The following is a 14,723-nucleotide window of genomic DNA, read 5'->3' as shown; positions in this document are numbered from 1 at the left end:
CCACCACCGCCCGACTACTCTCTGGCTTCTTGCCTTGGCCTCCCACACACCGGAATTATACTTGGGGTATCCACAGCTGCACTGTCGGCAATAGTTTTTGAAGAGTTCAGATTATTCCTAGACCATTCCTCCCTCGGGGAGTCAGCAAAAATGCCTTTATGTGGACACAGCAGAGGAGACATGTCCTCCTGAGTCCCCATGCTGCATGGGACAGTGTCGCTGAGACACCACAGGTCACTTGGTTCCTTTGTCACACTTGATCATTTAGTTGATATCTCATGAGTCCTTGCTTTCTGGGGAATGGCAGTTCATACACGCCCAGAGCAGGAAAAGCAGCTGCTAGCCGATGAACTGGATGAACCCTGTATAGGGTAAAAATCCCATGAAATAAAAAGCTGGGAGAAACTTCTAGCAAGACAAGGAAGTGAAGCACCAGGAATGAAGCAGACAAAGGCACAGAGCACACCAAAGTTCTTCCCAAGGCAGGAAACAGAACCTCTAAGAATGAAAACTTAAACCGACATTTTTTTTTTTTTTGAGACAGATCTTAAGTAGCCCAGGTTGGACTCGGATACCAAGTATCTGAGAATGGCCTTGAGTTTTTGGGCCTCCCACCTTCCTACCTCCACTTCCCAGGAGCTGGAATGACAGGCTTGCTACCATGCCTGGGTTATGAGGTGTCGGGGATTGAACCCGGGGCTTTGCTCATGCCAGACAAGCACCTTACCAACCGAGCCCTAACCCCAGCTGCCAATAAAATTAATGACACCCAGGAAGCAATAAGGACACACCTGTGTTGCCAGGAACAGAAAGTCAAAGCGTTCCCTGTGGAGACAGACCTACCTGTTTTACCTGAGTGAACTTCAAGGGGTAGAGACTTCTCACGGGCCCATTGGGACACAGGATACCCAGAGCTTCGGCCACCGTCTTGAACTGAAAAGAAGCAGAAGCAGACTCAGGGTCCTGACACCAGTGGGGGATGGGAGGGGAGGTTACATTAGTCTACCTTAACAAAGACACTGAGATAAGCCTCAACTGTCCAAGTTCCATTTGTTTCACAATCCCCTTGATCTTAACCACGCACTCCCTGTTTTCTTCTCTCCCCCCCACCCCCCCATCTCCCCTCTCTCCCTTTCTTTCTGAGACAGGGCTTCAAGTGTCCCAGGCAGGCCATGAGTTTGCTATGACCTTGCTCTTCTGATCCTCCAGGTGCTAGGGTTACCTGATTGTTCAACCACACCCACCCCCTGTACTGTTGGGGTTCAAACCCAGGGCTTTCTACATGCCAGGTGGGCCCTCCACTAACTCAGCTAAAACCTAGTATCTACTCATTTTATTGCTTACTGTTTTCTGCAGCCCCAGGGATTGCAACCTCGGGTTGGTTGGCTTCTTTCTTTTTTTTGTTTTTCGAGACAGGGTTTCTCTAAGTGACAGCCCTAGCCATCCTGGAACTCTATACACCCACGAGTCTCGAATCCACAAAGATCCATCGACTTCTGCCTTCCAAGTGTTGAGATTCAAGGTGTGTGCCACCATACCTGTCTATGAGTTTGGCATTCCACACAAACTAGATAAGTAAGTTCTCTACCACTGAGCGGCAAGCCCCGGGCCTTACTTGTAACTTTTTTATTTTGTTTTATTTTATTTGGAGACAGGGTCTTGCTATGTAGTCCTGGCTGGCCTGGGACTTGCTATGTAGATCAAGCTGGCCTTGAACTCAGAGATCCCCCTGCCTTGTCCTCCAAATGCCGGGATTAAAAGCATGCCCAAGTGTGTCCTAAACCTGTTCTTTTCTCTTATTTTATGTGTTTGGGTAATGGCCTGCACGTATGTCTGTGCACCATGTGTGTGCAGTGCCCAAGGACAGTAGAAGAGTGTGTCAGAACCTGGAACTGGAGTCACAGATGGTCGTGAGCTGCCATGTAGTTACTAGGAATCAAACCTGGGTCCTTGGAAGATTGGTCAAAGCCAGACATGGTGGCATACAACCTTAATCTCAGCACTTGGAAGGCACCACATGTCTGTGACTGAGGCCAGCCTGATCTACATATAGAGATCCAGGATGCCCAGGACTGCAGAGAAACCCAGTCTCAGACAAAACATTTAAAAAAAAAAAAAAACAGTCAGTGTCTTTTTTTTTTTTTTGGTTTTTTGTTTGTTTTTTTTTTGTTTTGTTTTGTTTTGTTTTTTTGGTTTTTTGAGACAGAGTTTCTCTGTGTAGCCCTGGCTGTCCTGGAACTCACTCTGTAGACCAGGCTGGCCTCAAACTCAGAAACCCACCTGCCTCTGCCTCCCAAGTGCTGGGATTACAGGCGTGCGCCACCACTGCTCAGGAGTCAAGAGTTCGTAACTGCTGAGCCATCTCTCCAGGACCTGTTCCTAACTCTCAATAAAAATGTAAAGGATAGCAGCCTTAAAGGGAGTTTCAAGCACACCCATTCAGAAATATAACTCAGAGCTCTCTATCTGAGAAAGGCCTCAAAATGAATGGCCTCTGAGACAGGAGGCTGCCTCTGTGATGCCTCACAACATGTTTTCAAGTGAGGAAGAGCTCTGAAGCAAAGATAGTAGGTAGAGGCAAATGACTCTAAGATTAGATCTGCCAGAGCCCTGTCACAGGCTTGGGTCACGGTCACTCCACTGTCTTTCAAGCCTATGTGGCATGTGTTCTGAGCCTGTCTCACAGCTCCTGAAAGTTGCCCTCTGAATTCCACAAGTGTGTGCAAGTGCACACACAAACACATTCAATTTTAAATAAAACTTTATTATATACTATTATATGCTATGTGTTACATAAATTGAAAAAAGTTGCGGGCTGAATCCCTCCCTCCCAGCTTTCTGTGTTTCGTGTCGAGTTTATTAGATAGTGAGTGTCTCCGGTAGCCCAGGCTAGAAATCTCTATGTAGCCAAGATGACCCTGAACATCTCATATCTCCCAAGTACTGGGACTACAACCACATCTGCTTCCCCACCCCCACCCCCACCCCATTCTTTTGGAGATAGAATCTTTCTCTAAAGCCCAGGCTAGCCTCAAACTCACTATGTAGCAAAGGCTGGCCTTGAACTTGACAGCAATCTTCCTGCTTTAGCCCCCACAGGATTATAGGCATGAGCTCCGATGCCAACTTACTGATTTCCTTTCTAACACTAAGCTGTATTTCTTCATGGTTTTCAATTTTGGTATTGTTGTTGCCTTAATGAAGCATTTGCAGTTATCTATATCACGTGAAAAAGAACTCTTGACTGTTTTAAAACCAAGCGACCATTTTTCTTAAGTAGCTACAGAGATGAACATGTGCCCCTTTCCAAGTGTGATTCAAGCGTGATTAATCTACGAAGAGATTCCTATCAGAGACCACGTTCTTTGTAGACTGTGGCACAGGATCTGACACTACAATGGAAACTATTACGGCAGCTCAGCCAGCCAACCAGAAGCCCAAGGTTACGAGTGGAAAACTATGCTATGGTGTTTGGTGTTTGCCTTAAAGATAAAAACGTACGCTGCTATTTTAGAATTTCAAGTTCTTAAGAAATAAGTGACTATTCATGTTTTCTTCTTCTTCTTTTTTTTTTCTGGTGAATGAATACACGTAGGAGTAAAGGATGGAGTTAGGGGAAAACCGGAGACCCAAAGAGTCAAAACAAACCAATTTCGTAAACCATTAAGTAACTCTCTCCTTTCCTCCCCAGAATAAAATTACCTGAACTTTTATTATTAATGATTAATTTCTATCTTTTTCCTCTGATGTTCCCGTATTCAGAGTCACTATGATATGATTTTTTGGATCTAATTTAAGAACAGAGACATCAACATTTCTTTATTTTTATTTCTTTAATGAGTTCTTGGAGGAACTCATTAAAAAGGGGGTTGATGGGACTGTCAAGAGGGTTCAGTGGAGAAGGGCACTTGTCACCGCATCTGATGACATGAGTTCGAATCCCCAGATGCACAGTAGAAAGAGCTACTGACTCCCTCATGTTGTTCACTGGCCTCCTTCTGGGTGCCAAGGAATGCATGTCTCCCAACCCAAGAAATAAATATAATAAAGAAAAAATAATAATAAAGGGACAAGTGATGGGAGAAAGCCTGACTGGACAGAATTATGAAGTAGGATGTCATTCCACAGCCGCCCGAAGCACTTTCAAAACCAGGCATCCTCTCTTCCATCTCCCCATTCCTCTAGAAATGCCGACCCTTCTGCCCGGGGAAGTGAGCAAGCCCCCGGCTGGCTGATGACACCTCGTTCACTGTGCCTCCCCACCAGACTCTCAGTGAGGATCTGACTTTTTTTTTCTTTCCAAGACAGGGTTTTATGTAGCCTAGGTTAGCATCTAATTCACTATGTAGTTAAGGATGACCTTGAACACCTGATTCTCCTGACTGCCAGGATTACAGGTGTGTGCCAGCATGTCTGGTTTATTTGGTGCTAAGGATAGACCCCAGGGATCTGCTCGTGCCAGGCAAGCACTCTAATCACTGGACTACACTACCAACCCTATATCCTGTCTTACCTTTTGCAGAGCAACTTTTCCATATGCGAACTTGGGTGTAGATGGAGGGATAGGGCCTTCTGGGACTTCTTTAAACTATAAAGCACAGTGGGGAAGAGGAGAGAAAAAACCATTAACCCTTTAGACATTCATCTGTAAAAAATTTTTCTTTCCTTCTCTTTGTTCAAGATAGGGTTTCTTTGTGTAGTCCAAGCTGTCCCGGAATTTACTCTGTAGGCCAGGCTGACCTTAAACTCAGAGATCTGCCTGCCTCTCCCTCGCAAATGCTGAGATTAAAATTGTGTACCACCATGCCTGATTCTGTTTAATAACTTTTTTTTTTTTTTTTTTTTGGTACTAATTTGCCGCTTAACAAAATCGTAACATTCTCTGCAGGTAATTAATGTTTCAGAAAATAAGCAAATACACAAAATATTTACCTCCTATCTTTACCTCTCCGTTCTCCAGCACAATCTATGCCTAGGGCTTCCAGACTGACCATCAAAATCAACTGTCATAGCATTCAAAGATGAATACCCAGCAAACAGCTGCTCTTTCCCCTCAGGGAATCCAGCAGATTCCAGGGAAACTGGCCTTTCCTGCTCCAGTCTCCCCTTTCCATTCATCCATCTAAAGATTCTGCTTGCCGGGCTGTGGTGGTGCACGCCTGTAATCCCAGCACTTGGGAGGCAGAGGCAGGTGGATTTCTGAGTTCGAAGCCAGCCTGGTCTACAGAGTGAGTTCCAGGACAGCCTGGGCTATACAGAGAAACCCTGTCTCAAAACAAACAAACAAACAAAAAAAAGCACTTTGTGTGGTGGTGCTCGGAGGCTGTAGCTAGAAACAGTCCTTGCTCAAAAAGTGAGAAAAGCCATGGGAGACTGTATCAACCTCGCATTAAGTCATGTAGCAAAGACGTCCCCCATCACTACACACAGCCAGGAAACAGCATGAGAGACTTTGCCCAGAGATGAGTCAAAGGCCGATGGCTAGGCTGGGGAGATAGCTGAGTGGGCAGGGTGCCCACCACGGAGGCATGAGGACCTGATTTCAGCTACTCAGGACTCACATGAAACCCCAGCACTAGGGGATTCAGAAATGGGTAGATTCCCAGGGCTTGCAGCAGCCAGCCTAGCTGACACAGCAAGCTCAGAGTTCAGTGAGGGACCCTATCTCAAAAATAAACCAGACAGAGATAGGGGAAGATAGCAGAAATTGGTCTCGGTCCTTTACACAAGCATGCTTGGACAAGCTCACAAGAGTGTACGTGAGCTCTTACACATACACGCACACACATGCAGGTATACACGCACACATAGGCATGCATGCACACACAGGTATGGTAGCATAGGACTTTAATCCGCAATCCCAACACGTGGAAGCAGAGGCCAGCAATTCTGAGAGTTTGAGGATAGCCTGGTCTACATAGTGAGTCCTAGGCCAGCCAGGGCTACACAGTTAGACTGTAACAAACAAACACATAGTATGAACAACAAAAAAAGCAAAATAAAAAAAGGCAAGTAAGTTGCCGGAGTCGGTCAGCCTCCTGAGGTGTACACTCATGTCCCCGTGGAGGACAGTGGTGAGTGGGCTCAGGGGAGCTGTGTTCCATTCAGCATAGCTCTCTGGGTGGTTTGGTCCGTTTTAGGGCCAGCGTTAAACATAAAAGGGGGAGAACTGAGAGGTAAGGTTGAAGGGCTCTCCTCACAGTCCTGCCTTGCCTCCAAAGTGATAAGATTACAGGGGTGCACCACCATGCTCAGTTAATGACTGGCTGCAAACTGGACCCAAGACTTAGTGCTTGTCTGGCAAGCACAGGACCAACTGAGTGGCACTATTAGTGGGTGTGGCTTTGTTGGAGTAGGTGTGGCCTTATTGGAGTAGGTGTGTCGCTATGGGTGGGCTTTAGGACCCTCTAGCTGCCTAGAAGCGAGTCTCCCACTAGCAGCCTTCAGATGAAGATGTAGAACTCTCAGCTCCTCCTGCACCATGCCTGCCTAGACTCTGCCATGTCCCCACCTTGACAATAATGGACTGAGCCTCTGAACCTGTAAGCCAGCCCCAATTAAATGTCATCCTTATAAGAGTTGCTTTGGTCATGTTGTCTGTTCACAGTGGTAAAACCCTAACTAAGACACACACATATACACTCTCACACACATATATAGGTATATGCATGCTCTCTCACACTCATATACACACATACAGTCTCTCTCTCTCTCTCTCTCTCTCTCTCTCTCTCTCACACACACACACACACAGACACACACACACACACACAAACACACACAGAGTGGGGATTAAGATAGAACTGTTAAAACAGGTTACCAATTTATAATCAAGAGCTCATAGAGGCATGACTGTCTTCAGGATGGGGAGGGGTAAAGGGACGGGGATACAACACTCTGCCCTGGAGTTTTATGGTCAAAGTGTTAACCTGCCTTCTTTAGTTTTACCCACACCAAAGACAGTATCTTAGAGAAATGCAAATGTCAAGTCTTGTCAAGCCTTGAAGACTCACACGTGACCTTTAGCAGCCTGCTGGAAAGCCGCTCTCTCCACAGTCCAAGGCAGGAGGAGATACTGCCCAGCTCCATTTGGGTGCCCCTGGCATTGTCTCACTGGAAGAGACTTTCCACTCCCTATGTCTCTGGAGAAGGGAGGGATCAGGAGAGTCTACATGGGCCCCTTGTCAGTAGATAGTTCCCTTCATGCAAGCAAATATTCCAAATGCTTTAACAAATGAGTTACCTATGTATCTGCAAGTTCCAGGAGAAACACCACTAAGGGCCAGAGACATTACTCAGTGCAGAGTGCTCGCTGAGCATGCACAACCCTAGAGTGACCCCAGCACTGGGGGAAACAGACCATTCCACAGAGCCATTCCTGAGCCAGGTGGTGGTGGTATACACCTTTAATCTCAGAATGCCGAGGAGGCAGGTGGATCTCTTAGTTCAAGGCCAGCCTGGTCTACAGAGCAGCTAGGGTTATTAGGGTTATACAGAGAAACCCTGGCTTGAAAAACAAAGTAATAATAATAACTATTATTATTATTATTATTATTATTATTATTATTATTATTATATGCACACACAGACTGCCACGGCTTGCATATGGAGTTCAGAGGACAATTTCAGGAGTCACTTTTCTCTCTGTACCAGTGTGGATCCTGAGACCTGAACTCAGATCCTCAGCCTGAGAGACAAGCACTTGACTCACTGAGCCTCCTGCCAGCCGAGGCATTTGATTCTTGCCCCTTTTCCCTCACACTTACCCCAGAAAGTCACAAGTATCTACATTTTCCCTTCCTTCCCCTCCTGTCTCACCCTTTCTCTGCATCCCTAAGACAGGATTTCACCCTGTAGCTAGCTTTGGTTGGCCCGGAACTCACTACATGGTGACCCAGATTGATCTTCAACTCATGGTAACCATCCTACCTCTGCTCCTCAAGTGCTGAGATTATAGGTGTGAGCCAGGGCATGTGGCTTTCCACTTTCATATTGTGGTCTGGGTCTGACTGGTGATGTGTAGACACGCACCACAGCCACCACCAGTCACCACCAGTCACCACCAGTCCCTGACTGGTCTTCCTGCTTCACTGGGGCTCTCTCCCTGGTCAGTTCCTGCAGCCTGCATAACCCTCCAGCTGCTCTGCCCAACCCTCCCATTGCATCCTCATGTGCCCTCACCTAAGCCGAGTCTCGGTCTGGCCCAGGAGACGGATGCAACAGTTCTATACTTGACTCTGACTTCATCGTCTCCCCAGACTTCACCTGCTGGGCGCTGTCCAATACACTCTAGAAGCAGGGCACCTTCCTGTCACTGACTGAGTCCTGACATTGTCCCAGCCCTGGCTACCAACTCGATGCTCTGCTCTCTCGTCTCTGCCTGAAGTCTTTGTACAGGTTTTCCCTTCAGCAGGAGGCCCCGTATGTACCAAGTAGCTGAAACCAGCCGGCGTAAAACAGTACATGACACATGTCATGTTTAGTCATCTGAAGCCAATATAGTACTAATTAAGTAATTAATTAAAACAGGACCCCAAGCAGCAAAGTCTCAAAGTTGCTGAGGATGACCCTGAACTCCTGACCCTCTGGCCTCCACCTCCCAAGTGGGATTACTTGTGTTTGCTACCATGCCTAGCTTAGGTTTCGTGGGTACGGAGGACTGAAGTCAAGGAAGTGCTGGGCCATCTCACCAGCCCTTAGTACATTTTTAAATATTTTTTTTTTCAGGTACAGTTTCATGTAGTCCATGATGGCCTCAAATTTACTATGTAGCCAAGGATGACTCTGAATCTCTTGCTCTTCATCCTCTCGAACGTTAGGATTCCAGGTGGGCATCATCACACCCCTCACAGTGCTGAGGACCAAATCCAGGGTTCCGTGCGTGCCGGGCAAGCACGCTATCAACCGGCTTCTATGCTATTTATTATAAACTATGACGGAGGGGTGGAGCTTCCTGAGGGCCAGACACCCTGAGGTGTGAACTGTATGAATCTACTTTGTATTGTATGAATTCATTTATAGCAAGTTCAAAAGACTACGGGCAGGGGGGTGGTGAGGAGGAAGATGGAGGGGCACCAGGGAGGCTCCCGCTGGGCGTTGGCTGCTCACTTCCCACACACAGTAGCCCCAGGAGCCCTGTTTGTTCTGCTAAGGGCATAGATAACACACTTGAATAGGTAAGAAAACAGAAACACAGAGAAAGACAAACTTCCTAACCAGAAGAAACAAGAAAACAAAAACATCCTCAAACAAGGCGAAGAGAAAGTAATACAGAGAAGAAAAACAAGAGAATGGAGAACATGAAGAAATTAAAAAAAAAAAAAAGATCTCTGCACGGGGCTCAGGTGCCAGGCATTGGAGCAAAGGAACTGAGTTCTATCCCCGGCTCCAAAAAAAGCTAGGGAGAGTGGCGCATGCCTGTGATACTACAGATGGGACAGTCTGGGGCCCTGCTGACCAGTAAACTCCAGGGTCAGTGAGAAAGTCTGCCTCAAAAACAGGGTGGGGAGAAGTTGAGGAAGATACGCATGTACACTTACAAGCACATACATACACACGTGCAAGACAGAAACCAGTCTCTGTACATCAAGAGTTACAATGAATTGGGCCGGAGACATGGTCCAGTGGTTAAGGGTGCTTGTTACTCCTTTACGATAACTGCAATTCATGGTATCAACCACTGGACAGCTCACCACCACCTGTTAGCTCCAGGGGATTCAATGGCCTTTTTGGCATCCTCAGGTACCCACACACATGTACATACACACACACACACACACACACACACACACACACACACACACACACACGCAGATCTTAATAAATAAAAATTTTAAAAGAGAAAGGAAATTTTAGGTGAGAATATATTCTCCCTCCCTCCCTCCCTCCCTCCCTCCCTCCCTCCCTCCCTCCCTCCCTCCCTCCCTTCCTTCCTCTTCCTTGAGATATGGTCTTATGTAGCTGAGGCCACGAATCATATAATTGAGGATGACTTAACTCCTGACCCTCTTCCTCTGGATCTAGGTTGCAGGTGTGTACCATATCAGGTTTATATCATTTTTATTCCATAACATGCCAGGTGTGCTGGTGCACAGCTCTTGGGAGGCAGAGGCAGGCAGATCTCTGTGAGCTCAAAGTACAAATCTCATCTGCACAGAGAGACCCTGTCTCAAAACATAAACCAACAACCCCCCCCCCAAAAAAAAAACCGAAAGAAAATATTTCTGAACACAAATCTTAACACATGCTTCAACTGACATTACAGGAGACTTAGCTTTTAACCACTTATAGGCAGAAAACCTGTTTTTTTTTTTTTTTTTTTTTTAAACTTCAAAACTCAGGTGACTGAGCAAAAAAACTGTGGGTTTGCATTTTATTTTATTTTTTTTTTAAATTCACCGCAGAGACAGGAAACCCCACCTGAGAGCCTTAGGTGCTTCAAAGGCTGGCTGCTGGCAGAACAGAGACGTTCCAGAGCCAGCTAGAGGAAACAGCAGTCGCTTGCCTGAGATGAAGCACAGCATCCCTCTCTGCACAGGTCACCGCCTCTCTGCACACAGTGGCTATCAATTTCCTTCCCTACATACTTGAGCCACCACAAGGACACATTTACTGGCTTCTATTTGCTGCGCACAGTGTAAGAGACCATGCTGGACGGCTCACACATGCCTTTTGCTCTCCCTACAGCATGATCAGAAACCCTAACCCCAGCCTCACAGATGAGGGGTGCAGAGCCTAGAGCCTTGCTGATAAACTCACGGGGTCTTCCCCAGGCACAGCTGTACCCCAAACCTGTACCTCCCTCCTTCTCCTCCATTAGTAAGGGAGCCATCCACAGAACTACGAGGGGTTCATGGCAGGCTCCCCAGCAGTCCAGCTCACTGAGAGTCTGAAGGACCCACCTTCCGAATGACATCTCGAAGAGCAAAATACTTGTTCGTGAGGTCTCCCGCCTCGCTCAGTGGGGCGTCATAGTCATAGCTGGTGGGCTGTGGCGCATAGGGCTCGTTGGCACCTAGAAGACAGAAAAATCATGTCACCGGTCACTTGAGGTCAGTGCTCAGGGGTCATGTTAGGGTGAAGAGAAGTGGAAGACACATTAAAGCCCCAAATCGTCAGAGGTGGGATACCATTTCCACGGCTGGTCAAGCGCTTTCCTAGCGCCACAGACACCTGATCCACTGGCACATGCCTGTAACTGTTTGGGAGGTGGAGAAGGACGAGTAGAAGTTCAAGGTCATTCTCCTTTTGCATGTTATGTGTATATATATATATCTGTGCACCATGTATGATCCACTGGGGCTGGAAGAGTGTGTCAGATCTCCTGGGACTGGAGGTGCAGATGGTTGTGAGCCACCATGTGGGTGCTGGGAATCCAACCTGGGTCCTCTGGATGAGCAGCCAGTGCTCTGATCTGCTTTTTCTCAGTTTACATCCCTCCAGGGAAAGCCTTTATCTAACAGCCAATCAGTCTGGGGACATAAAACCTCCTTCCCTTGCCTCTGTGTCCCAGAGTTACACCACCACCAACCTTCTCACTGACAGAGTTAAATCACCCCAACTTTTCTCTCCCAGAGTTACACCACACATCCCCGCCCCCCTCATTCACAGAGTTACATCACCTTGTCTTCTACACTCTGTTGTTTGTGTGTGACAGATGCTGTCCCTGAGAACACAGCCAAGGAGCCCCTTCTGTGATGGTTTATATTACTGACTCGACAGGACTTAGAGGCACCTAGGAGGGGCTCTACCTAGATAGGGAAGAAGCTACCATCCTGTGAGCTGGTGTCCCACAGTAAAGACGAAGCCAGCTGAGTATCAGTGACTGCAGATGTGACTCGGCCAACAGCCTCAAGCTCCTGAACACTCCCTTAGGTTTGGTTTTGTTAGGTTTTTGTCACAGCGATGGGAAGCACAATCAATACAACTTCCCAGAACTTACCAGTGACAGGCTTAGGCTCCCTGTACTATCGGATATTCCTTTGAAAATTTACCCATGCATGAGAGACACACGAGGAGCCTGCAGAAAGATTTGAGCCCTGCTCTGGACCTGGTTCCTGTGAGGGATTGGGGGTGAGGGTGGGGTGGGAGTGGAGAAGCGGATGTGTGGTTGGGGGTGGGGGCAGAGGTGGTCTTTCTTCCCTTTTCTTTTTTTCTTTTAGACAGGGTCCAGGTTAGCTTCAAACAAGCTATGTAGCCAAGAATGATAACGAACTTCTGATCCTCTGCCTCTTACCTCTCGGGTGGCAGATCACAGGTGTGTATCTGGGGTCACGGGTGTGTATTTGGGATCACAGGTGTGTATCTGGGATCACAGGTGTGTATCTAGAATCACAGGTGTATATCTGGGATCAGAAGTGTGTCTCTCAGGTGCTGGGATCACAGATGTGATCTGGGATCACAGGTGTGTATCTGGGGTCACAGGTGTGTATCTGGGGTCACTGGTGTGTGTCTGGAGTCACAGGCATGTATCTAGGATCACAGGGGTATATCTGGGACCACAAGTGTGGGCTGGAGTCACAGGTATGTCTGGGAGCAAGGTGTGTATCTGGAGTCACAGGCATATATCACCAAACCTGGTTTATGCAGTGCTGGGGCCTCATGCAGGCTAAGCTGGCACTGTGCCAAGAGGGTGCCACCTGCAGCCCTTGAGATAGCATCACTGCTTGCAGCTAACTGTGAGCCTGCAAGGTTTCTGCCTCCTCTCCTCGCTCAGCAGCACTCTGCCATACACACGTGAGAACTGTTGTTCTATGACGGCTCTTCTTAAGAACCTAATTTGTAAGTAAATGAGACACAAAACACAACAGTTCGCTAATGCTTGGTGGTAAGTTCACAAGTGATGGGCTGAGGACCAGCTGTCAGAGGGCTGACGTACCAGCGGGCAGGATGGTGTCAGAGCTAACTTTCTCATTGATGCTCCCCCACAGAATCTCACTTTAGAAGACCCAGACCTTCAGCCAACAGACTGGTGTATTAATTTCCTCTACTTCCTACTCCTCAGAGGCAGCTCTCTACCAGGTCTGTCTGCCCCAGGGGAAGTACAGGTTCAAATACATTCCTGCCCCTGAGACACAGAGAGACTAAAAACCACATCCTCACCTAAGGAGTTCACCTTCTATGTGGCTCCTCTTCGGAGTGGATTTCTCATTTGATTCATCTGTTGTACCCAACTAAGCTTCATACTCTGTACGGGCAGACCAGCCTGTGCAGACTGACCCTGAGTCCTCAGCCTGAGCCTGGCATGGGGTTGGAAGATGATGACTATGCGGTGTGCAGAAAAACCAAGTGTAACTTTTCTAGTTCTCTATGTGTGTTTGTGTGAGTACATGCATGCACACACAAGCACACATGCACACGGGTGCACATGTATGTACAGGTGGGCATGCATGTATGCATATGCATATAGAAGCCAGGGGCTGGCTACCATCTTGTTTTGAATGGATTGAAAAACTGAGTTAATGAATTGTGTTGGCGTATGTGCCACGGTGCTCATGGGGAGGTCAGTTTCAAGAGTCATTTCCTTTCCTTCCACCATATAGGTCATCTGGGACCTAAGTGACCTATGCTCTCGCCACTCTACTGAGGTAGCTAGTTTCTTCTTTCAGGGGCACAGATTAAAATCTACTATTGTCTTATACACTGTTCTCATGTTTGCCACCGATGCCCTTGATCAGGAACTCTGCACAAAGTCCCAAAGCTGGGTATATGTACATCACCATCATAATACCAGCACAGGCTGGACAGCAAGAACCTTTAGCCACTAGACCATCTCACTGGCCCTCAATCTGGTTTGGGAAACAGGTTCTTTCACCAGCCTGGACCTTCTCATTCAGCCACAGCTACACCAAGTGACTAGTAAGCCCCCAAAACCTTTTCTAGCACAAGGATGACAGAAATTCACCTCACCACGCCTTTTTCTTTCCTTCATTCCTTCCTTTGTTTTGTTTGTTCATTTTGTTTTAAGATGGGGTTTCTCTGTGTAGTCCTGGCTGTCCTGGAACTCACTCTGTAGACCAGACTGGTCTCAAATGCTCTGCCTCCTGAGTGCTGGATTAAAGTGTGCCATCACAGTCAGCGTGTTCTCTCTCTCTCTCTCTCTCTCTCTCTCTCTCTCTCTCTCTCTCTCTCTCTCTCTCCTTTAAATGTGGGTTCCAGGGTTGGAACTCAGGTCTCTGTGTTTGCACAGCACCACAGGGGAGAGTTCATACTTTAGGCATGTGAGGGAATTTGAGGCGAGATGGTGACAGAGACTGAGCAGGAGTGTTCCTCAACACTCGCACACAGGCACACACCCAGAGGGAGTGTGAACAGTCTAGGTACTGAGACAGCTATGACACAGATGTGGATACAGGGTTGAGATAAGCACTATACAAAAACACTGCCTGGAGAACAAAGCCTGGCTGGTTTGGGGTTCACTCTGGGCCTGCAGGCAACAGGGGGTTATTAGAAGGACAGTGGCCTTGGTCTGGGCTCTAATCCAGACTCTGCCCTTTGCCAGCAGAACAGAAACTTGGGCGTGATTTTGGGCATCCACATATTCTTATCTGTAAACCGATGCCAATAATCACTAGTCTGAACAAGCCTGGTAAGAGAACTCCACAAAGACAGAGAGAAGACAGATTCCCACTGACACAGCAGAGGTAGGGTCTGAGGGCTAAGAACAACTTTTATCTTTTTTTAAAATTCTATTATTTATTTGTTTGTTTGTTTACTTATTGTTT

General features: G+C 47.3%; 1 protein-coding gene across 1 annotated transcript in view; it reads right to left on the bottom strand.

Annotated features, from left to right (window-relative positions):
- The window catches only part of Glb1 (galactosidase beta 1), a 69,934-nt gene that overhangs the window by 19,540 nt on the left and 35,671 nt on the right, over positions 1-14,723 (bottom strand). The window contains exons 10-12 of the mRNA XM_034484082.2: positions 10,902-11,014; positions 4,514-4,588; positions 844-933 (exon numbers count right to left, since the gene is read on the bottom strand). Of these exons, the coding sequence (XP_034339973.1) occupies positions 844-933; positions 4,514-4,588; positions 10,902-11,014 (278 nt within the window). The remainder of the gene's footprint in view (positions 1-843; positions 934-4,513; positions 4,589-10,901; positions 11,015-14,723) is intronic.

This window comes from Arvicanthis niloticus, chromosome 21 (assembly GCF_011762505.2).
Source record: "Arvicanthis niloticus isolate mArvNil1 chromosome 21, mArvNil1.pat.X, whole genome shotgun sequence".
In the NCBI taxonomy this organism is placed as follows: domain Eukaryota; kingdom Metazoa; phylum Chordata; class Mammalia; order Rodentia; family Muridae; genus Arvicanthis; species Arvicanthis niloticus.
This window is presented reverse-complemented; position numbering and strand designations above follow the sequence as displayed.